Source organism: Dendrobates tinctorius, unplaced genomic scaffold, assembly GCF_039654945.1.
Source record: "Dendrobates tinctorius isolate UK_male_01 unplaced genomic scaffold, ASM3965494v1 ptg000070l, whole genome shotgun sequence".
Lineage (NCBI taxonomy): Eukaryota > Metazoa > Chordata > Amphibia > Anura > Dendrobatidae > Dendrobates > Dendrobates tinctorius.
This window is the reverse complement of record NW_027361738.1, coordinates 62,279,767-62,304,830: the sequence shown is the minus strand read 5'-3', so window position 1 is coordinate 62,304,830 and position 25,064 is coordinate 62,279,767. Positions and strand designations below refer to the sequence as shown.

General features: G+C 41.9%; 1 protein-coding gene across 2 annotated transcripts in view; it reads right to left on the bottom strand.

Moving 5' to 3' along the window:
- The window catches only part of ODAD2 (outer dynein arm docking complex subunit 2), a 228,821-nt gene that overhangs the window by 105,449 nt on the left and 98,308 nt on the right, over positions 1–25,064 (bottom strand). For both annotated transcript variants that reach the window (XM_073581730.1, XM_073581731.1), the window contains 3 exons: positions 13,343–13,489; positions 12,137–12,346; positions 7,264–7,500 (listed from right to left, as the gene is read on the bottom strand). In XM_073581730.1, coding sequence (XP_073437831.1) covers positions 7,264–7,500; positions 12,137–12,346; positions 13,343–13,489 — 594 coding nt within the window. The remainder of the gene's footprint in view (positions 1–7,263; positions 7,501–12,136; positions 12,347–13,342; positions 13,490–25,064) is intronic.

Sequence of the window (25,064 nt, the reverse complement as noted above, 5' to 3'; positions counted from 1 at the left end):
ATGAAAGAATAAAAATAGGTGCCTGTAAATAAGCAACAAAGGTTCACCACAAACCCATGAAATCTGATCAATTGCTTGGTACATTTTTACATTTTTCTTGGTGGTCTTCTCTACTTTAACTCAAATAAACAATGCAAGACGATGACAAATTTAAAATGTACAGTAAAGGAAGGAAATAGTCCTAAACATACACATACCTGTTGGTTTTTTTCTGTTTTTGTTGCGGGTTTTATTTGGTCAGAGTCATTTGTTTCACAATGCAGAAAGCTTTGACATTTTTCCTCTAAGGGCTCGTTGACACTGGCGTATAAGATGACTGAGTACTATGCAATGTTTTAACTTGAGAGGAAAAGCCAGCCCACCATATGCATCAAATCCCTAACCATGGCAAACAAACCATCCACAACCGATGTCCTCCTCGATTCTCCCGGTACTTACCTGCACGCAAACTCCGATCCTCACAAGATCTCCTTCTCTACTCCCCTCTTATCTCCTCTTCCCACAATCGCATACAAGCTGTCTCCCGTGCTTCATCCCTACTCTGGAACTCTCTACCCCAACATATCAGACTCTCACCTACCATGGAAACCTTCAAAAGGAACCTGAAGACCCACCTCTTCCGACAAGCCCACAACCTGCCGTAACCACCAAACCGCTGCACGACCAGCTCTACCCTCACCTACTGTATCCTCACTCATCCGTTGTAGACTCTGAGCCCTAGTGGGCAGGGTCCTCTCTCCTCCTGTACCAGTCGGTGACTTGTATTGTTCACGATCATTGTACTTGCTTTTTATTATGTATACCCCTTTTTACATGTAAAGCGCCATGTAATAAATGGCGCTATAATAATAGATAATATATGTACACATATCCGATTTTGTTTGTCAGACTGAGTGGTCAGAGTAAAATTGCAGAGATTTATCTGCCAACACAAGTCTATGGGTTCATGAAAAAAAATTAGAAAGTATTCGGATGCCATCTGTGTGCTATCTATTTTTCGCAGACTGATAGATAGTAGAACCTTTTTTTTGTCCCCCCCCCCCCATCAAAAGTGATAAAGCTTGGAACAAATTGCTGCTGAAACTCAGATGAATAAAAATACTGATCGATTTCAGTCTATTTTTCCCATATGGGAAAAAAATGGATGTCTGAATAAGCCCTAACTGCTTATATAAGATGGTGGTGGCACAGGGGCCCACCAGAGGATTCTCCTGTTCCCTTTGGGGCCAGTCCAAACCTGGAAGTCTGAATGAGCCCTAGCTGCTCATTTTAACAGCTAAGCTGGCTAATGCATAGACAGAGGAGAGGGGCCACCAAAATGGGCTCGTAAGCCAGTCACCTCTCTCGCCATGACACCTCTCCCCTGTGTAGACCACAAACCAAAAGTGGAGCTGCCGACACAGGAGGTTGTTAATGGGAGATCAAGGCACGTTTGGAAATAAAAGTATATGAGTAACTTCTACTTACCTGCTTTAGGACACATCAAAAGTTCATTCTTTAACTTTAAAAAAGTTTGAAAACCTCTTTAATTAATTTATCACCCTTCTCAACCCTGCTCGACCACAATTTTCTTTCAGAATCAGCAAATGCCAGATTAAAGGAATTGCACAGATATTTTGTATTCTTATTTACTTCTTTTGTTCGTTTTACTCTTTTTTTTTTCTGTAAATACCGTAATTATAATTAAAAGTGCAGCAGAACTGCATTTATCCCTGCCCGTGGCTGTGTAATATGTCATATATATTTAATAAAGGTGACACATCTTTTTAGAACTAATTTAATATTTAATATGACAAAAATTATTATTCGAACACATTTGGTAGCGTTTAATAATAAGCTTATAAGAAAAATTGCTATAGCAGCTTAAGATAGAGTTTCCAAAGCATAATATATTATGTATTTATTTGGGGGGAGGTCGGATGATTTATCTATGGTTTACCCCATCATGCGGATTTAACTATGAAACTACCAAACAAAATATTAATAACACGACTATCGAAAACCTAGACAGAAACATTATAACTAGCTATTCTGTAATAAAAACTAATGGAGGTCTTTAACAGAAGACGTTTCAATTAGTTCACGCGCAGATGTTTTAGTCTCACGTTTCCGGGGACATTAATTTTCTGATGGACATATAGTATTTATATGAAAAAAAACAGAATAATAGCTCTTCCTGATATAAAGGCACTATTTTTATTCTATATTCTTGTGGGAGGAAAGAAATTCAACAACATTAAAAAGTATAAAACCGCAATTATACTTGTAAACTCGTGCCAAGACAGAACGACTGACGGGTCAGATTTTCACTAGATATTATACTGAAACAATATTATGAGTATAAACTGCAGGAGCCTTATAGTATCGGCGCTCCCATCTGACTCCTCTAATCAAATTTACCTTCTTGCATGTGCAAAATATTTGAAACTTTCTTTCTAGCCCACAAAAAAAAGGCATATATCCACAGTAATAATATGACTACATAATTTATTTTGCTTTCCTACACATCGCAGGCATACTATCAGAGTATGCCCCAATGTAAACCTCTGATGTGTCACTGCACGTAAAAGAGTGCACCTTGGCATACACTAGGATAGTATGTGTTGGCAAGCTTTTATATATTTTCCTATGGAGAAGGACATAGTAAAAAATGTATACCAAGTTTTATACAGATGTGCCCTTACCTAACTTTCTTCCTGACTGGAGATTTCTTACCCTAGGCTTTAGATATCCTGATGAGTGGCGCAAGTTTACCAGATTTAAAAATAAAAAAAGAAATGCATTACTTGCAACGGCCTACAGAGTAACACAAATCTTTTTTTTTTCAAAGCTGATCTTTTCACACCACTCATTTCACAAGATCTTGAGTCAAATGTAAGGAAGAACACATGTCGAACAAAGAGGAAAAGGTAAGGAATAACAAGTGTCAGAACAAAAGAGTAAAGGTAAGGAGAACAAATATCAGAATAAAAGGAAATGTAAGGAGAACAAATATCGGACCAAGAGGAAAGGTAAGGAAGAACAAATGTTGGACAAAGAGGAAATGTAAGGAGAACAAATGTCAGACCAGGTGGAAAGGTAAGAAAGAACAAATGTCAGACCAATAGGAAAAGTAAGAAAAACAAATATTGGACCAAAAGGAACGGTAAGGAGAACAAATGTCACACCAAGAGGAAAGGTAAGGAGAAATGTCAGACCAGGCAGAAAAGTAAGAAGAACAAATGTCAGACCAAGAGGAAAGGAAAGGAGAACAAATGTCAGACCAAGAGGAAAGGTAAAGAAAACAAATGTCAGACGAAGAGGAAAGGTAAAGATAACAAATATCAGACCAAGAGGAAAGGTAAAGAAAACACATGTCGGTCCAGGAGGAAAGGTAAAGAGAACAAATGTCAGACCAAGAGGAAAGGTAAAGAAGACACATGTCGGACCAGGAGGAAAGATAAAGAGAACAAATGTTGGACCAAGGGGAAAGGTAAGGAAGAACAAATGATGATCCAAGAAAAAAGGAAAGGAAGAACAAATGTCAGACCAGGAGGAAAGGAAAGGAGAACAAATGTCAGACCATGAGGAAAGGTAAAGAGCAGGCCCGGATTGGTAATATGCCCAACCGGGCATTTTCCCGCTAGGCCACTGTCATGTGGGCCGCGGGCGGCAGCGCCCGCTCATCTGGCCGCTTGCCAGCTGATGCTGCCACTGGCCTGGCTGATGTTCCTGCCGCCGGCCCTCTGCGCGCACTGCAGGGAGATAAGCCCCCACGCATCCCATCCTCGCCCTAGCTTGTACACAGGACCTGTTATGAGGTCACAGGAGGGGAGGAGTCAGGGGTCACATGATCAGGAGCCTTTGTCCAGACCCCTGATCATGTGACCCCTGACTCCGCCCCTCCTGTGACCTCATCACAGGTCCTGTGCGCACAGCCCTGCCTCTTGGTGTCTGACGGACTCTGTTGTGCTGGTTGTCATGGTGCTGCATGAGGTAAGTATGTGTGGGGTCAGGAGGGGTTTACAGGATAGATGTAGCGGAGCTGTGTGTGTATGAGGTGTACGAAGTGGAGCCGTGTGTGTATGAGGTTTACGGAGTGGAGCCGTGTGTGTACGAGGCGTACGGAGCAGAGCCGTGTGTGTATGAGGTGTACGGAGAGGAGCCGCGTGTACGAGGTGTACGGAGCGGAGCCGTGTGTGTATGAGGTGTACGGAGGGGAGCCGTGTGTATACGAGGTGTACGGAGCGAAGCCGTGTGTGTACGAGGTGTACGGAGCGGAGCCGTGTGTGCACGAGGTGTACGGAGCGGAGCCATGTGTGCACGAGGTGTACGGAGCGGAGCCACGTGTGCACGAGGTGTACGGAGCAGAGCCGCGTGTGTACGAGGTGTACGGAGCGGAGCTGGATGTGTACGAGGTGTACGGAGAGGAGCTGTGTGTGTATGAGGTGTACGGAGCGGAGCCGTGTGTGTATGAGGTGTATGGAGCGGAGCTGGATGTGTACGAGGTGTACGGAGAGGAGCTGTGTGTGTATGAGGTATACAGACCAGAGCCGCGTGTACGAGGTGTACGGAGTGGAGCCGTGTGTGTACGAGCTGAACGGAGCGGAGCCACGTGTGTACGAGGTGTATGGAGCGGAGCCGCGTGTGTACGAGGTGTACGGAGAGGAGCCGCGTGTACGAGGTGCACGGAGAGGAGTCGCTTGTGTACGAGGTGTACGGAGAGGAGCCGCGTGTGTACGAGGTGTACGGAGAGGAGCCGCGTGTGTACGAGGTGTACGGAGAGGAGCCGCGTGTGTACGAGGTGTACGGCGAGGAGCCGCGTGTGTACGAGGTGGACGGAGAGGAGTCGCGTGTGTACGAGGTGTACGGAGAGGAGCCGTGTGTGTATGAGGTGTACAGAACGGAGCCACGTGTACGAAGTGTACAGAGAGGAGCCGCGTGTGTACGAGGTGTACGGAGAGGAGCCACATGTGCACGAGGTGTACGGACTGGAGCCGTGAGTGTACTTGGTGTACGGAGCGGAGCCGCGTGTGTGGGGTATACGGAGCAGAGCCGTGTGTGTACGGAGTGGAGCCATATGTGTACGGGATGTACGGAGAGGAGCCAAGTGTGTACAAAGCATACAAAGCGGGCTTTTCCCACGGACACAGGAGTACACGGCGTACCCCCGAGGAGCATTTTAAAACTCACACATGACGTTCCACCGGAAGTGATATGCTGGAAGCTGACCGGAAATGAGATAATTTCATGAGGAGATTGTGACGGAACTAGGAATGCTTCAGTTCCATCACCATGTCCTCCTCCGACAGCGCAGACAGCAGGATCGCCTTGGAATCGGGGATGCCAGCCATGTGAGCGGATCATGATATGTCCTGCATCGGGAGGCTCAGGTGGGCACTACAATGGGAGCCGGGCTGCTATAGTATCTTTATAGAATCTTTCTTTATTTCTTTCTCTCTTTTTCTTCTTTCTCTGTTCTTCTTTCTCATTCTCTGTTCTGTCTTTCCCTCATTTTCTTTCTCTCTCTCTGTTCTTTCTTTCTCTCTCTAATCTTTCTTTTTTCTTTCTCTCTCTCTCTGTTCTTTCTTTCCCCTTTCTTTCTTTTTCTTTCCTCTCTTCCTTTCTCTCTTTTCTTTACTTCTTTCTTTCTTTCTTTCTCCGGTCTTTCTCTGTCTCTCTCTGTTCTTTCTCTCTCGCTCTCCTTTCTTTCTCTCTGTTTTCTTTTTTCTCTCTCTCTCTCTGTTTTCTCTCTTCCTTAGTGCCAGTCAGTGTGCCCATAATGCCAGCCACTGTGCCCTCAGTACCAGTCAGTGTGATCAGCAGTACTAAATGGGTGCGGTTGGGTGTGGACATGGGTGTGACTAGTTGCAAAATGGATGTGACTGGGGCGTGGCCTAAAATTTGCAGCTGCGCGCACCACTGCCTTTCTCCCTCTTTCCCTTCTTCAAAAGTTGGGAGGTATGATAGGGGCAGCTATGACCAGGGGGTCTGGTTGCCCAATGGAAAGCAGTTCTGCCAGGAATTCTGTCACCGTGCGTACAAAAGGGGACAGAGCTTTGGGAGGAGTACTGTACCTAAAAGCAATAAATACGACTGAGCTGAAATACTGGGCACAGCTGTGACTACATGTTATATAGTCGTGTTAATCTCCTCTCACTTCTTGTAACCTACAAGTGTACAAAGATATTATATAGTCACCATGTGACTAGTGGGCCTGTGTAACTTCAAATGCCAGGGCTGAATTTTAGTCCCAGTCCGGCCCTGGTAAAGACAACAAATGCCAGACCAAGAGGAAAGGTAAGGAAAAACAAATGATGATCCAAGAAAAAAAGGAAAGGAATAACAAATGTCAGACCAAGAGGAAAGGTAAAGAGAACAAATGTCAGACCAGGAGGAAAGGTAAAGAAAACACATGTCGGACCAGGAGGAAAGGTAAAGAAAACACATGTCGGACCAGGAGGAAAGGTAAAGAAAACAAATGTCAGACCAAGAGGAAAGGTAAAGAAAACACATGTCGGACTAGGAGGAAAGGTAAAGAGAAGAAATGTTGGACCAAGAGGAAAGGTAAGGAAAACAAATACCAGACCAAGAGGAAAGGTAAGGAAGAACAAATGATGATCCAAGAAAAAAGGAAAGGAAGAACAAATGTCAGACCAGGAGGAAAGATAAGGAGAACAAACGATGAATCAAGAAGAAAGATACAAACGTTGGACCAAGAGGGAAGGTAAGTATGTGTTGTTTTTTTTCTTAATTTTTCCTAAGGCTCTTTAGCATTTAGGAAGGAGTTATAAAGTATTGGACAATCCCTTTAATAATGACCAAGAGCTGATGAAAACTAAAGGATCACTTTCTATGTTGACGATAGGAGAGTTTTCAGGGTCCTGTACATTGCAGACTGTGCTATTGAAAAATAAAATGTACCATAGTCACTCTCTCCTGGTTCACAAAGGAGATGTTGATTCCGGCACAGAGAAATAACTGCACAGAACATGTAAATAAATAAATATATATATATATATATATATATATATATATATATATACACACATACATACATATTATATATATATACATACATACTGTACATATATTGTAGAGGCCAGTCAATATATGTAATTCCATAATACAGGTGCTTTACCAGCTGTTATAGGCACAAGTACAGCTTAAGACTGTCTGATATTGTGTCAAAGAAACTTGTGTCACAATGGTGTATAATGAGCTATTACTATACAGCGTGTGTGGATGCACCCCTGCCCTGCACAGACTGATTCTGATACCCACCTCTGAGGCACACTCCTGCAGGGTACCCACCACTGGTATGAGCATGTTTGAATGTGGAGATTTTAGCAGTCTTGCCAGTAACGGGATGCCACCTGCTCTACGAATCGCTTCCTTATTTCTTGTGCTCTTGGAACAGCTCCACAGTGCTAATGCTCCGCAGCGAGCAACCTCAATGTCCTTCTCTTGTTCGGCGCTCAGGTTGGTGGCTGTCATGGGAACACAGTCCAACAATCCAACCTAAAAGACAATGCATGTGGATGAATTATACGTCAGGACACACAATACATGAAAAAGGAGGAATCATTTATACCGATTACATTTATAAAACATGACTGGTGTCGGAACACCTGTATGTTTTTGTATGACACCTTGGGGGCCTCAGAAAGACCTTTTTGGATCAGGGCTACCATCCAGGAACAATTGAAAACCCGATTGCAACAGCCACCAGAATATCAAGGTATTATCTCCTACATTATAAAACTAAAGAAGAAAGTACTTGGGTCCTCAAAGTAGTCAACTACAATCTAGATCTAGAAGTAAAAAACGGGAGCTATACAGAAACTACAAAATTTATTCTAAAAGATGCCCGAAAAAAATCTATAATTCCAGATCCCCACTACGGTGTTTTAGGCAGTCCCAAAATCTAAGAAACATCATTGTTAGAAGCTCTCTGTCCTCTCCAACAACAACAGGAACCTTTCCCTGCAATCAAAAAAAAGTGTAAAACCTGTCCATTTATAATGACCATGGACAAGATCAGGACTACAAGATCTCAGGTATTTTCAGTTGTACTGCAACTAATGTAGTGTACTTAATTATACATACCAAATGTCCAACTTTGGGCCTGTATGTGGAGGAAAGAGCACAAAAACTTAGATCAAGGATGAATTCTCGTCACCACACAATGAAAGAAAAAATAAAAGATCTCCGTGTGGTCAAACATTTTTGTATCACTGATTACAGCACCATGGACATGACATTGATGGTATTGAAAGGTAAGTTAACATCCCACAGAGACAGAAGATTGTGGGAGTGAAAACTTATGATGACCTTTGATACAGTCAGAGCAGGAATGACTGTGTCACATGGATATATGTCTTTTTACATTAATTAAGAAATGTGCTCCTCAGACCTGTTGGGGCATCACAACCCTGGACCAGACCTCACAGAAGGCAATAGAAGTTTCACACTCCTTATCTATGAATCCTCCAATACTCCTCAGACCTGTTGGGGCATCACAACCCTGGACCAGACCTCACAGAAGGCAACAGAAGTTTCACACTCCTTATCTATGAATCCTCCAATATATACTGCCATAACTGTCTCTCCCCTGGCACATTGATGGTTCAGTATTAGTAGTGAGTAGTGATGAGCGAGTATACTCGTTGCTCGGGTTTTCCCGAGCATGCTCGGACGGTCTGAGTATTTTGGCGTGCTCGGAGATTTAGTTTTCGTTGTCTTATCTGCATGATTTGCGACTGCTACACAGCTTGAACTCATGTGTAGAATGCCTGTTTGTTAGGGAATTCCCACGTGTATTCAGCCTGTCTACATGTCGCAAATCATGCAGCTGAGATGACGAAATCTAAATCTCCGAGCACGCCAAAATACTCGGAGATCAGCGCAACGATGCTGCTCGCCCATCACTAGTAGTGAGCAAAAATGCTTGGATAAGGCGTTATATGAGCGTGCCCGGGTGCTAACCGAGTGTCTTTGGCATGCTCGAATAATATGTTCGAGTCCCCATGGCTGCATGTCTCGTGGCTGTTCAACAGCAGCAATATATGCAGGGATTGCCTAACAAACAGTAAATCCCTGCATGTGTTGGGGCTGTCAAACAGTCGGGAGACATGCAGCTGCAGGGATTTCAACTTATTATTCGAGCACACCAAAGTGACTCGGTTAGCACCCGAGCAAGCTTGGCTAATACCTTATCCAAGCATTTATTCTCATCACTATTCAGTATGTCTTTGGAGTGTGAGAAGAAGCCAGAGGAAACCCACAAATACAAGGGGAGAACATAGACTTCTTGCAGATGTTGTTCTTGGTGAGATTTGAACCTCAGATCCCATCACTCCAATTCTGCAGTGCTAACAACTGAGCCACCGTCAGTGTGAACATGCAGTAAAGTCACACTGATCCCATGGGTTTAGTAATGTACTAATATGTTCCTATGTGAAAAAGTATAACTGGTTGCACGTACAATTCCTATAAAAAGTTAATAGCCTCCAGTGATTGCAGTTGTGACTCGTACATGTGGCCACTTTTTCCCGTTCTTCGGCATGAAGACTGTTTTTGTTTATTTTCCATACCATTGTCATCTCATCAGGCATCTATTAATTTTTTATTAACTGTCTTTGAAAACAAGTGGTATTATCCAGATGTGGAACATTCACAGGATACTTGCATTCCAATCTCTTCCCCAATATTTTCTAAAAGATTCAAAATGGAATATTTTTCTTTTTTTATTTCTCCAAAAAGCATTTCAGATTGAGTCAGTTTTAGAACTGGAAAATTACTTATTGAAGAGCGAGGCAGCCGAGCCAAGTGAGGAGGAGTCATCGCTAATGCACTATACTGCCCTGCTGTCAATGATTAATTAATTCTGCTCATAAACTTTACAAGTTATAAATCTGCCTGCTATAAATCCCGGTATAATGAAATTCCCAGCAATTTTCAAAATTGGCAAAACATAATTATAAGACTGGACATGTAGAGGTATTGTCAATTTTATGACTGCACACATAGGGGTGGTTTTGGGATATCAGGTTCCACCCCAAAAATATCAATGTTTTATCTTCCATAGAATTTAGAAAAATAAATATTCTTTTGAGGTTGTGGCAGATTTCGTTTTACTGCTTTTGATAAAGTAAAAATAACCAAGCCGTTTTCACAGCTTGACAAATGTTTTGCCAGAGAAAATCTGGTTCTGCTAACGAAGCGAAAATGTTCTCCTATGTTCTTAGCCACAACCCAAGTATGTACATGAGAGCGCGGATTGCCAAGCCGGGGCCCGGGACTCATTTTCTGGTTGCTTATGGGAAGCTCTCTAAGGAGTATTTCATCCATGTGTGGGTTATCCATTTTTTCCCGATCCTTTTGATGCTTGGAGGGGATAGATGAACTCACCTGAGGACTGTAGTCGAGGAATTTTAATAAAAAATTCACATGCTGCAAATTTTGTTGCAGAAATTTCTGAATCTTGTGCATCGATCCATAAGGGTATGTGCACACGATCAGTAATTGCTGCCGGATTGATGCTGGGTATTTCTTTTTATTTATGTTACATCATAGTGGATGGGGTTTCTAGAAATCCAATGTCCACTATGTGTCCATAGTTGCCTGCGGATCACTGACATGCAAAGTGTGAGATCTGGTTTGGAATCTCCGAAAGGAGAAATCTTACCCCTTGGATCCATATCAGACGCCTCTCATCCAGCCAAACCAGATCTCACACTTTGCACTGATGAGGGGCAATACCCCGAAACACAGTGTCTACAAATTAAGATTTTGGTTTTGGCTCTTATCCTAAGTCATGTGACAGAGAGTTGATATTGACTTTCAGGATTCCTACAGGTGGCGCTAGAGTTCTAGTCCTCTTTCTCTCTGAAGTGACAATATGCACTGTCCTGGCAATGTAAAATACAGATATTCTGCAACTTAAAATCTGCTGTGTATTCTCAATGTGGGATATCCCTTCCTAAAGAGTGAAATCTGCAATGAATTCTGCACAAAGAATGAACACACTTGAGACTTTAAAATGTGTACTGCATCTCATCTCTCATCTACTTAGCTGGCATTGTACTATGCTTTGGATTGTCTACAAGCACTTCTGCTTGGAAAATCGGCAACATATTCACAATGTATAAATATACTGTAGGAGAAGTCCTTCAGTGGGTAATCCATAGGTAAAAACCTGCACTGGTAAAATACGCTGCGGATTTTGTTGCAGAAATATTACGGATGTGCCACAAATTTCAATCTCCGCTTTTCAAGAGATAGCATCCATGCAAAGATTGTTTTGCTGTGCCAATTTATATTGCAAATTCTTTCTGTAGCCAAAACATGAGACTTGATAAAATCTCATACACAATTCTGGTATTGTAAAAGGATTTACTTACCCAAAAAATCTGGACGTAAAATCTACTGCATGTATAGAACGTGGGAACATACTATAAATTGTCTGCTAACAGGTAATTGTTGTCAGCGTCCACCTGACCAAATGTATTATAAATTTGATCCCGATCGCTCACCCACACTTAACAGACATTACAAGGCACTTGGTTTGCAGGAACACAGGTGTATATGACATGCTGTTCTGCTGTAAGAACCTTCGGGGTGAAATACGTTCCGGTCTGAGGTGGTGGCTTGTAATCAGGTAAAAACTTGGCCACATGAGTTATTCTGTAGCCACCAGACGGAAGCCTGTTGCTGTTAATCGCCTCTTACCTGCTGGCATCCCCTGTTCCTCTTTTGATTAGTCATCCTAGCGCAATGTCATCATTGCAGCATGAGGCACACACAACGCCGGCTAGTTAATAGAGGAAACAGGGATGCCGGCTGTTAGAACTTCCAGCCGGTGGCCACAGAAGACTGACCTCGGTCCTGTTAGTCGATTTGCTCATCTGCAGTAGTTTGCATAGCTGCCAATTGTTCCAGATTTCCTCGGACATCTGGGCTAAAAAGAGATGGGACATCATTCCTCTGCACGGTAGATCGATATCTTGAGAATTATATGCTGCTTTGTTTTTTATTTCCTAATGCATTTTTACAAGGGGACATCAGAGGACTTGATGCCTTCATATATTTCAGGAGGTGCAATGTGAAAATAGAGATGTGTGATTTATAACTATCACAAGGACAAGGTACTCACCAGCCTCTTGATGCCACCATGCTGTCTCACTGTGCGCCTGGCTCGCCGGAACTTGGCAACATTTGCAATAGTTTCTGCTGCCAGGCATTTCAGATCCTTGTCCCGGCAGTCAAGTATCTTGACCATGGTCTGAAGCCCGCCAAGATCGGCAATACAACTTCTGATTTGTGAATTGTGGCTAATTTCCTTTAAAATCTTCAAAGCACCAATCTAGTAAAAAAACAAGATATATCATAAAAAGTTGCATTCTTGTCAACTGCCCCACCACACCGCATAGCACTTTATAAGAAACAGAACTCAGTGTTATTCCCATCTTTTGTAGTGATGTGTGAATCTGCAGACATTCGAATGAGAAGATTCGCCTTAATTTGGATAGGAAATTCATTTTACAATAAAGTTATTCAATGTGAGTGAAATGTTCCTCATCATGCTCGGGGTTCTCTTCAGATCCTGGACCATAAAAAACGTAGGGAAACAGGAAAACGACCCTCTTGTCTAGCTGCCACAGCTCTCTACCTCCCTATCGGTCCTCCACACAGCTCCCGCTGGCCTCTTCTTTCCTTCGGCACTGTGCGTGTAATGTTATTTTCAGCTCTTCCGGCATCTAGACTCTGCACTGGGGCTTCTGGTGCTCCAGGGAAGAGTGAAGATGTCAGAAGAGCCAAAAAAGACATTGTATGTGAGGTCCTGAAAGAAATAAGAGTTGGAGGCAGCTGCGCCGAGAACCAGATATTGGGCCTTTGAGCAGCAAGGAGAGTATGTTTTTTTTCACCACTTTCCAAGCCCTCGCGATATCAGCATTCAGATGCCATTTGGAGCTAATAACAAAAAAATTCTGATTCATGAGAGTCCAAATTTTTTTTTGTAATATCCAAATCTTTTACATTTATGGCAAATCCAAGCAGTCGCAGCTCTCTCCTTTCATTTCTATCAGAGTTCCGAGGATTGTGAAGAGTGATAGATCAATTTGCATCATTGGCCCTATAGCATGTGTCACGTATGACAGTCTCCATAGAGTGCTACAGAATATGTGCAAAACTATAGGCAAAATAATAAGGTAATGAATGATTTCATAATTTACCCTAGCAAAACCTTAGAGGTGAATTCAGGACAATCCAATATTTTGTGTGGTTATGTTTTTATAAGCTTGTATGAGTTTTATGAAATATTTTATAATACTCCTGCACATTTATTAACCTTCCATACCTTACACTTGATTTCTTCTGTGTCCAACAGATTAATGAGCACTTCAAGCCCTCCGACGTCTCTTATAGCCAGCTGACATGTTTCTTGCGCAAGATTGAAATCTCTCATTGAGCAGAGAGCAATAACAGTAGCAGTCTGGTTACCTCCCTGCAACACACATGGAAGAGGTACCATCATGAAATAATGTCTCCAGAATGTGTCCTACTGGGAGCGTTATTACCAATGGCCATAGTTCAAATACAACAACAGTCTGTCCGTCACTAAAAGAGGTCAATGCATTTGGACTGGTTTGTCCCCTAATGTGTTTCCAGCCTGATTTGTATTTGGCCTCTATAGTAGATTTCTCATGATTGGATCTTTTGGGAGACAGACGCCTATACAGGCATTTCACTACTTCCATATGCACACAAATAAGTATATGAATACACATATGTAAAATTAGGACCACATAAGGTACAGTATGGGACCATTTGCATGACGACGAAAGGATAAAATATTTCTTCATTATTTTTATTATCAGAACACTTGGTAGGAATAGTAAGCAATTTTAAGGGGTTCTATAGTTTGTAACTGGCTCTTTTCAAATAAATACCCTTTAAGGCCATGTTCAGTTATAATTGTCCTCCCCAGTAGTTTGGATAAGAAATGGCAAGAGGGTTTTATTTTGCCTAAGGTATCAGCGGTACAGTGCCTAGGGCAGCGCTCAAGGAGAAAGAGCAAGAAGCCATAAAAAATATATATATTTTTTAGTGCAAGCCCTAAAGTCAGAGGGTCCTGGCACAGAAAGATCAGCTTTCGAAAAATGTGTATAGCATTGCATTCAAATTCAGGATACTGGTCAGCTTTTCTCTAAATTGCCGACTGTGCTGCATCCCGCTTTGCTGGAAAAGGTATGATAATGTGAATGGCCGTGACCAGTTGCACAGCCACTCCGAGGAAAATGAGCACCACCTTCCTTCCTTCAGGGTAACAGAGCGAAGACAGATGAAGAGGAGGTTAAAGAAGTGAGCGGAGTCACTAATCCCGTAGGGATTAGTGATAAGTGATTGTAGAACATCCCACAGCACACTACTCATATACAGTGGTTGATGGTATGTAAGAGGGCGTTTCCAATATTTCCCTAAGGAAGTCCTGGGGAACACAATCCGCACCACTGAACACCAGGACCAGGCTTAACACAAATGTTCCAACAAGCCGCATATATAGATGTGACGCTAGTTACTACTCAAAGTTATGCTAATCATTAATCATGTAATTACCGTGAGGAATAATAGTCGAGAGGGCCCATAATAGAGAAAGGAAAAAGACAAAAAGCGTAGTCAGATCACAGTCCGAGGTCAGAGAATCAGGAAAGTAGCAGATCAAGAAAAGGGGGTAAGTCAGGTGGATGGTCAAAAAGGTAAATCCAAAGTTGGCAACAGAGATCAGAATACAACTTAGAGAACAGAGCAAGAACACACACACCTAGAGCAAAGCTACAATTGGCAAAGGTCTGACAATAGACAGAGTGCTAAATAGCCATGTAATCACCCAGAATAGATGACACCTGCAGGAGATCCCACAGGCCCAACCAGATAGGACAGCTGAGCTGTCAACCACAATACACCTTTTGCCTCAGATTGAGTGGTAGAGCTGTCACTCACAATCCTGACAGCTCAGCCAGCCCCTGATCCCATAGGATGGCACAGCAGTCATTCACAGCGTCCCTAGGACACCCTGAGAGATGGATTTGTGACAATACATTTATTAATCGAGATACCCCCAAAAAATGTTTGTTTTTTATGGAATCTCACTATAAATGTTCATTTCATGATTGATCTTTTTATTATTACCATTGCTCAAAAACAAGAGAATCATGATAATAATTGGTGAGTGTTAATGGACTTTTAATGGGGTGAATTCACACTTGTTGTCCCTGTCAGCGAGAAGTGTAAGTACTGACATGGATGGGCATGTACTCCAGATGTTTGTAAAGAGTAGCTAATAATGTTATAATTTCATAAAATCCAGGATACTGTACATACGTATTGGCTGCAGACTGATTTTGCTAAGTGGAAGAGAGGTTGATACTATATTATGGGCATTCCACTGTCAAGAAAAAAACTATGATTGAAATTATTTTATTATACTGATCATTGTATCCTGTAACTTAAGTAATTCCCCAATTCATCAAGCAGAAAAAAGAAGCTGATGGGTGGTTATTGTGGCCCCCAGAAGACATAATGTGTTACATAATGTTATCCCAAGGTATCTGGATAATGCTGCCATTAAACAATTTCTAAGCAGCTTTTGTAAACTATGGTGGAGCCATCCAGATAGAGCAATCAGGAAAACAAGCATAAAAAAAGAAACAATCAAACCCTCCACTGCTTCTACATGGTTCTTCCTTTCCGTAAACTCTAGGCGACCTCAGGCCGTCTGAAATGGTAAAGTAAATTATTCTGCTCCTTCAGCGTTCCCTGTCACAGAGGCTTCTGACCTCAACCCAATCAGACAGGTTATTTTCACCAGGTTGAGTGTAAATACTCTGGAGGTTGACCCCGACAAATTGTAACATTGGGAGTTCAACTGCTAAACTCATCTGGTTTAATGAAAAGCAATCACTATTGAGACTAAATACGTAATGCTTTAAATTACTTGCTCCGTCAGTGCAGCTACATAAATACCTACCGGAAGCTCAGAGTACGGCCGATCACTTCAGAATTGGAGAACTGACACTGAATTATACATTGAGAAATGATGGAGAAAGTTTTCATTAAACTACCCCACTTTCCAGATATGTGGGAACGCTCGGACTGGTCCACAGCAGAACTGGAGAATCCCCAGGTGGGCCTCTATGCAGTAGTTTGATCCCAATCCCCTTTTATGAGCAGTTTTTGGCACAAAACACTTGACTCACCATGTATTGATAAAACTAACATCTCATCATTGATTTAGCAAACTATTTAGTTTATTATTATATCAAAGCAGAAGTAAAAATGTGAATGAGGGTAATGTAAGATTTTCATTTAGATGAACAGTGGGCCTCAGAGTCAATATTACTGGTTAGTCTGATGCTGCCCGCAGGTGTATTAATAAAGAGGATGTCAAAAACAGAGTTGTGACCAGTGCAGCCAATCACTGGGCGAGCTCGGTCACAGCTAGTGAGTGGCTGAGCTGATATTTTTTGTAGGGCCAAGAAGTACAGGGTGGGCCATCTATATGGATACACCTAAATAAAATGGGACTGGTTGGTGATAAAGTGGATTGGTCGTCGTGGGCCAGTTGAATGGCGACCAAGGTCTCCCGATCTGACCCCCTTAGACTTTTATCTTTGGGGTCATCTGAAGGCAATTGTCTATGCTGTGAGGATATGAGATGTGCAGCATCTGAAACATCGGATACTGGAAGCCTGTGCTAGCATTTCTTCTGCGGTGTTGCTATCAGTGTGTCAAGAGTGGGAGAAGAGGGTTGCATTGACAATCCAACTCATTGGGCAGCACTTTGAACACATTTTATAAGTGGTCATAAACTTGTAAATAACTCATGAAAGAATAAAGTTATGTTAAAACCAAGCACACCATTGTTTTTCTTGTGAAATTCTCAATAAGTTTGATGTGTCACATGACCCTCTTCCCATTGGAAAATATGAAGCTGGATCCAAAATGTACGACTTCAAAAATGGCCGCCATGGTCACCACCCATCTTGAAAAGTTTCCCCCTCCCATAAACTAATGTGCCACAAACAGGAAGTTGATGACACCAACCATTCCCATTTTATTTAGGTGGATCCATATAGATGGGCCACCCCGTAGATACCAGCTGGGGATTCAGCAAACAGGGAGGATACCTTCCCACGAACAGGAAATAGCAGCCCTTTGGATGCAGCGTTTTTTCACATGTGTTCATTGAACAATGTGGATTTACTGCATCCAATACATTTCTATTGTGGAAATTGACATGCTGCGGCTCGTAAACCCACCCTGCTGGTGAGGTTACACAGCATCAAATAGAAGCACAATGGACATGGGATTTCTCTCATTCCCATCCACTGTGCTTGTAAACTTATTGAGAATTTCACAAGAAAAACAATGGTGTGCTTGGTTATAACATAACTTTATTCTTTCATGAGTTATTTACAATTTTATGACCACTTATAAAATGTGTTCAAAGTGCTGCCCAATGAGTTGGATTGTCAATGCAACCCTCTTCTCCCACTCTTGACACACTGATGGCAACACCGCAGAAGAAATGCTAGCACAGGCTTCCAGTATCCGTTGTTTCAGATGCTGCTCATCTCGTATCCTCACAGCATAGACAATTGCCTTCAGATGACCCCAAAGATAAAAGTCTAAGGGGGTCAGACCCGGAGACCTTGATGGCCATTCAACTGGCCCACGACGACCAATCCACTTTATCACCAACCAGTCCCAGTCCCTTTGTAGATCGAAGCGTTTTGGTTGCAGCCCAGGTGAGCTGCGTCCAAACCTCTGCTATTTCAGAATGTAGGCACATACCCGACGGGATTGTGAGATGGAGATGACTCACACTTTGTTTTTTTAATGCAATCCCGTTCCTCTATTTAAAAAAAAAAAAATAAAAAAATAAAGTCTATAATTCTTAATGATTCAATTTTATCTAGGGTTAGAAAAAAGGTTGTCTTTTTTATTCCAAAGTGTCCACTCTTTCATATGGTAGTGTCCGGTATTGCAGTTCAGCTATATTCAGCTGACTGAAGACTGTGAAGATTGAATGCAGTACCAAACACATGCAAGAGGATCAGCGCACAGAGAACTGACACTCGGATCACGCTCGCAGCAGAGCTGGAGCCGAAAATCATTACCACAGCGGCATCCGATGCTCTCGCATCAGATGCGATTCGCTACTGGGATCCCGGCCTAAAGTGTGTATTCAAGGAAGACAGATTTGCCCAGTACTGAGACAGGATATGGCAGTTGGTGCTTTTAAAATTCTATGGAGGAGGGAGGAGCAAGAGGCAGACGCTGACATTCTACTGCAAGTTCTCCTGAAATGACAGTTACATTTCTCCATAAAACTTTATGAGCACCAACTGTGGGAAAGTCTGTATTCATTGAAAAATTGACAATTTTGAGACTGAATGATCAGTTCAGGAGGAGAAAGAAGTCAATTTCTCTCATAGGGTACATATATCAAGTTTCTTATTATCGTGTGTTGTATTGATTTCTGATCTAAAAATTAAAACGACAGTGACACTTTAACCTCATTGTGTGAATGCTCCCCAAGGCGAGAATGGCTTAGGTCAGTGCTAGTTTGGCTTTGAGATGCCATTCACAATTCTGCTAGTCAACACAACCACAACCGCTAGTAATTTAGCTAAGAACTTATAAAGTGAGGATACGTTCACATGTTACAGTACCAGCTAAGTATTTGAACATATTTCATCTACACCTTACAAATTGTCCTGTAGCTCAGATTCAGTGCAACAGAAAAGGGTTAATATGCACCAAATCTGCAGAAAAATTTGCAGCGAAATCAGCATTCAATACGCGCATTTTTATTGTAGGTTTTGTTACAGATAAGGCTAGTTTCACACTAGCGTTTATGAGCGCAGCGACGGCCTGCGCACGGCCGCCGCTAAGCCCCGCCCCCTGCCGCGCCCCCACCGGTAACTCTGCCCACCGGCGCATGACGTTGCATGCGCCCTGCGTCCCCTATCTTTATCACTGGGGGCGCAGGCCGTGCGCAGTATGCGTTTGGCGGCGCATGCGTCCCTTTGACGGTGCGCCGACCTGCGCCAAACGCAACCTGCTGCAGTTTGGTTGCGTCGGCGCACCGTCAAAAAGGCGCATGCGCCGCCAAACGCATACTGTGCACGGCCTGCGCCCCCTGTGATAAAGATAGGGGACGCAGGGCGCATGCAGCGTCATGCGCCGGTGGGCGGAGCTACCGGCGGAGGCACGGCAGGGGGCGGGGCTTAGCGGCGGCCGTGCGCAGGCCGTCGCTGCGCTCATAAACGCTAGTGTGAAACTAGCCTAAGCGGTTTACACACTGCCGAAAAATAAGCAATAAATATGCAGCATATAAAGACAGCCTAAAGCGTTAGCTCCCAGGTGGCATAAATGGCGCATAGATTCCCACAGCGATTTCTATACTAAAATTTGCAGTATTTTCGCATCAAAATCTGTGCATATCTTCGGGACTTATTCATGAATATTTGAGTGCCTTTTTTTTCCAGAAATGTTCTTACAAAATGCAACAAAATGAATGCCAGGTAAGTGATTAAGGGTATGTGCACACGTTGCGGATTTGTGTGCGGATTTTTCCGCGCGGAATCTGCAGAATCTGCAGGTCAAAATGCCTGCGTTTTACCTGCGGATTTACTGCGGATTTAGTGTGGATTTCGCCTGCGTTTTTACACCTGCGGATTCCTAGAATGGAATAGGTGTAAAAACGCTGCGGAATCCGTACAAAGAATTGACGTTTCTGCGCGGAATTTTCTGCAGTATGTGCACAGCGGTTTTTATTTTCCATAGGATAACATGGTACTGTACATCGCATGGAAAGCTGCTGCAGATCCGCACGATCAAATCCGCTGCGGATCCGCAGACGAATCCGCAACATGTGCACAGACCCTTAACCTTCAGATTTTAGGGTCCCCATTGAACTATATGGGAAAAATCAGCACAAAAAAGTCAGTTTTCTGCAAAGGTTAATGACATGCTGAGGACAGGCAAAGTTGAGCAAGAAGATTTGTAGCAGGATCTTGGTCCACCAGCTACTTCGGGACACTGTGGTTTCCGGACCAGAGTCCTGCAAACCTTTCCCCACCTGTGAGCATCCCCGGCGCCTGCTCTGATTAGTAGGTACGGTGCAACATAAGGTGCGTTTCGAGTTGCAACGATAACATTGTACTGGGGCTACTAATCAGAAGAGGCACCGAAGATGACAGCATGTAGGAGGTTTGTAGGGCTACGGTCTGGTGGCCATAGACTATCGACATAGGTCCTGAGAACACGTAGTGCTCTTCTTTAGGCAAACTCATCCATTTTGCAGGTACTTTAAAAATATAGCAGATTCTAGATGCAGAAAACATAGCCGTGGTAGAAATGAATGCTGGAACTTTTCTACTCTGAAATCACACATCAAAAAAAAAAAAAAAAGAAAAATGCTACCGAACCTCTTAAATATGGAAAAATGTCAAAAATACTTTATAAAAAAAAAACACACATCGGTAGAAGAAACAACAATAAAATGGCAACAAAAACCGCACTTCCTATAGGTGTGCACTCTACAGGGCTTTGTCAGCGAGTTCTTTTAATTTACCAATCAGCAGAATCGTGAATACAGCTCCGGGCTATAATGCAGGATCAGTAGAAGATAATTCATGAAATGTATCTACAAAGTACATGATATATAGTAAATGAATAAATATTACACATAAAATATATAGTATAATTTGCTACCATTATTCCTTATTATAGTGATTGCGAGACATATATCAGGCTTGTCAGTGGGTAGGTAGCGGCAATGTGCATGTGATTTCTTCCTTTTTTGGTCAAATCATTAAAATTTCCAGCATGTCAGATTTTTTTTGTTATTTTTCTACATAAATGGCATGAGCTATGGATCTTGGAGAAACATTGGTTTTAATTACCCATCGTATCAATGCTGCTAATGAGGCCTAACGCAAAGGAGATTACATGCTTGAGTGTTATTATATTAAAACATTTATAGTGTTACATTCAAACACAGTCAGTTTATGTTATTGGACCTTAGAGAGAAACCTACTTGCTGAGGCTTGGACGCAAGCCGAGTGCTAGATCTGTAGCCGGGTCATGTGGTAAGAAAAGATTTACGAGGTAAGAGAAAGAGGAAAACTGTTGTTTCGCAGTGCTGTGTTTGGGATGGCATTTAGGTCTGAAATATGCCCGTCTCCGAATAACAAACAATTTAAGTCATGAAAACATTTGTGGGGAAGTCTAAACTGCGCGAGCCTACCTAAACAGAACATGCTGTGCCCACAGCGTGTCATGAGCTCATTCAGCAAATTCAATTACATGTGTACAGGAGGTTTTATTTCACGTTTGTTGGGGATAGATGCAGACGTTCAGGTTACTAAGGTAAAGCGAAAAAGCATAAAACTTTATGGCAGGACATATGAATCCAGATGAGAACGATGACAGAGCCAGAATTAAACAAGGACGTGTCAAATGCTAACCAAAAGGGAAGGTAGAAATGTACAAAAAAAAGAGAGAAGGCCTCAATTCTGTCAAGTTTCTTACTCCACTATCGGCTAGAAAAGGAAACTATCACTAGTAAATGTCCAAATGTTTAACTCAAGGTAAATCACCCGTAATTGAATGCACCAATTTTGACCTTAAAGAGTTTCTTCATGTATCAGAATGGGCTGAAGATTTGAACAAACACAACTCCCGAGACCTGTGTCTCAACTGTCAGGAGTTGTATCATAAGCACACATCAGTAAACTTGACGAAGAATGACTGTGGAAAAAAAAATTAAATTTCTCCTTGGATGTCTGCACACAGAGGACTGAGTCTAGAAAAAAAAAAATCATTTGTGCTCAGTCAGCAGAGAAGAAGATGCATTTTTTCTCCTGTTATATCTCTTCTCTGACAGTTCCCTGATATGTGTGCTTATGATACAGCTGCTCTTTCAATTGAAATACAGGTACCAGTAGCTGTGTTTCTTCAGATTGCAACCCATCCAGACACGTGACTAGGGTGGACTACTGTTAGAATTATGTGACAGGATCCATTATATTACATTTTTGGAGAACCCCTTCAATGACCAAACCCCATTTTTCATATCTGACATGTAACCATATGTGGTAATAACTCTGAAATGCTTCTCCCAATGATTTCGAGATTGGTTTTATTTTATGACACATTGTACTTTATATTAGCAGTAAATTTGGGTTGATACATTTTGTTTTTTGTTTTTTTAATGAAAACATCTGAAATTTGATGAAAATTTTGCAATATTCAAACTATGGATACATATAAGCTTAAACCAGATAGTCCTAACAAACAAAATAGATAATAAATTACAATAACATTTCAAATATGTCTACTTTATGCAATCATCATTTTTTTAAACATCCTTTTAATTTGTTAGGAAATTAGACGGGTTTAAATTTAGCAGCAATTTTTCAATTTTTTTTCAAGGAAATTTACAAATCCTATTTTTTATGGACCTATTCATTATTGAAGTGACTATGAGTGGCCTATATATTGGAAAACCGCCAGAAGTGGTACCATTTTAAAAGCTACATCCCTAATATTATTCTAAACTGCTATCAGAAACAATGCTAATTCCTGTGTAGCACCTGAATGCACAGGGGAATTATAAAATTATATTTTTCCCTACAAAAAAATTGCTTTATCTGCAAATTTTTCATTTTTACAAGGAGTAATATGAGAAAATGGAACCTAAAACTTAATGCGCAATTTTTCCCAAATGTTGCAATATCCCAGAAGCAGTATTTGATTTTTTGGAGCATAAATTTGGCTGCAATAAATTGTCAAGATGTTGCATTTGCAGAGCTCCTGAGGTACCAAAACAGCAGAAATCCCCACAAATTACCCCATTTTGGAAACTAGACCACTCAAGGAATTCATTTCAGTGTGTGTTGACAATTTTTGTACCTATAGGCATTTCACAGAACTCTGCAACATCTGGACAAGAAAATGAAAAATTAGTTTTTTTTCCCAGATAAATGTTTTAGCACCAAATTTATAATTTTCATAAGGGGCAACAGGAAATAACAGACCCCATAATTTGTTACGCAATTTTTCCCCAATGCAATGATGCCTTATACTTGGTTAAAAAGTAATGTTTGGGCACATGGCAGGGCTTAAATAGGAAACAGAACCATTTAATTTTTGGAGCGCAGATTTGACTTAAAAAGATTGTCGTCCTAAATTAAATGCAAAAACTGCAGAAACCCCCCAACAAGTGACCCCATTTTATAAATTAGACCTGACAAGAATTTCAAGTAGGGGTGTGCTGAGCATCTCTAACCCACAGGTTCTTCACAGAACTTTATAACATTTAAATGAGAAAATGAAAAATTGTGTTTTTTTTCCCAGTAAAATAAAGATTTAGCCCAAAATTAGTAATTTTCACAAGGGGTAAAAGGAGAAAATGGACCCAATAATTTGTTATGCAATTTCTTCTGAAAGCAGTGATATGGTCACAAACAAATATCTGGGTACATGGCAGAGCTTGAAAATCAAAGAACATTATTTAATTTTTGAAGTGTAAATTTGGACTCCATGTTGATTTTTCAGAGCCCCTTAGCTGCCAAAAAAGCATAAACAAACACAACTGAACCCATTTTGGAACTAAACCCCACACATAATTTAACGAGTGGTGTGATGAGCATTTTTAACCCACAATCAACATTTAATTTTTTTGTTTTTTTTATGGCCCAATCTGATAACATTCTTATAAGATTAGATCGTGAACCCAACAAATTTAAATTTTTGTGCTGAAATTTTACCTTTGCCTCAAAGTTTTAATTCACATAAGGGGTAATATGAGAAACGCACACGGGGGATAAGATGGGAAGGAAAGCTATTTTGGCTTCTGGAAAACAGATTTTCTTTGAATAGACTGTGGTCTCAATTAACCGAGCCCCTGAGGTGCCAGTACAACAAAAATCCCCAACAAGTGACCACATCTTAGAAACTTTCAGAATTCAGCTATGGGTGTAGTGATCTTTTTGAACCCACAGGTGCCTCACAGAATTTTACAATATTGGACTGTGGAAAGATAACATTTTAGTGGTAAAAATGTAATTTTTTATCAGCGGCAATTTTTTTCATTTATATAAGGTTAATAGCTGAAACTGGATATCACAATTTGCTGTGCAATTTCTTCTCCCATCTTGTAGCGATGACGCCTTCCTTCTTACTTCTGCTGCGGCTCCTGCTCAGGCGTTCTTTATCTGCCCTGCAGAGGGCAGAGTAAAGTGCTGCACTGCGCAGGCGCCGGACCTCTCTGACCTTTCCCGGTGCCTGCGCACTGCAGTACTCTGCTCTTCCCTCAATAGCGCAAATATAGTACGCCTGCGTAGAAGCCGCTGCAGAATTAAAGAGGACATCATCGCTAGAAGTTGAGGCGCCGGACCAGACCCGCGACACCCATCAGACCAGACCGGACCCCCGGGTGAGTATAATCTAACTCGTTTTTCTTATCTTTTAGGCTGGTTTCACGCTTGCGTTTTTTTTGCGCTGTATTTTAGCGCTAAAAAACGCATGCTCTTTTTTTTCCCTACATTTTGCATGGGATGCGCTTATGTGCGCATACACATGCGTTTGTATGCGTTTTTACGCGCATGCGTTTTTTTTGTGGTGTGCGCTCGGGCGCACAAAATGCATCCTGTTGCATTTTTTGGGCGTCCGACTTGCCTCAAAAAAACGCATGCACGCGCAATGCGTTTTTCTACAGCAAGACACCCATTGTAAGTCTATGGGTGCGCATTGGCATGCTCATGTATGCTTTTTTGCGCATGCGTTTTTTGTTGACCATTGGTTACACAATGGAAATTAGGGGTTTAGGTTAGAGGTAGGGTTAGTTAAGGGGGTTTAGGGTTAGGGTTAGTATGGTTTGGTTAAGGGTTAGGGTTTAGGGTTAGTTAGGGTTTAGGGTTAGGGTTTGGGTTAGTAGGGTTTGGTTAAGGGTTAGGGTTGGTATGGTTTGGTTAAGGGTTAGGGTTAGGGTTAGTAAAGTCATGGTT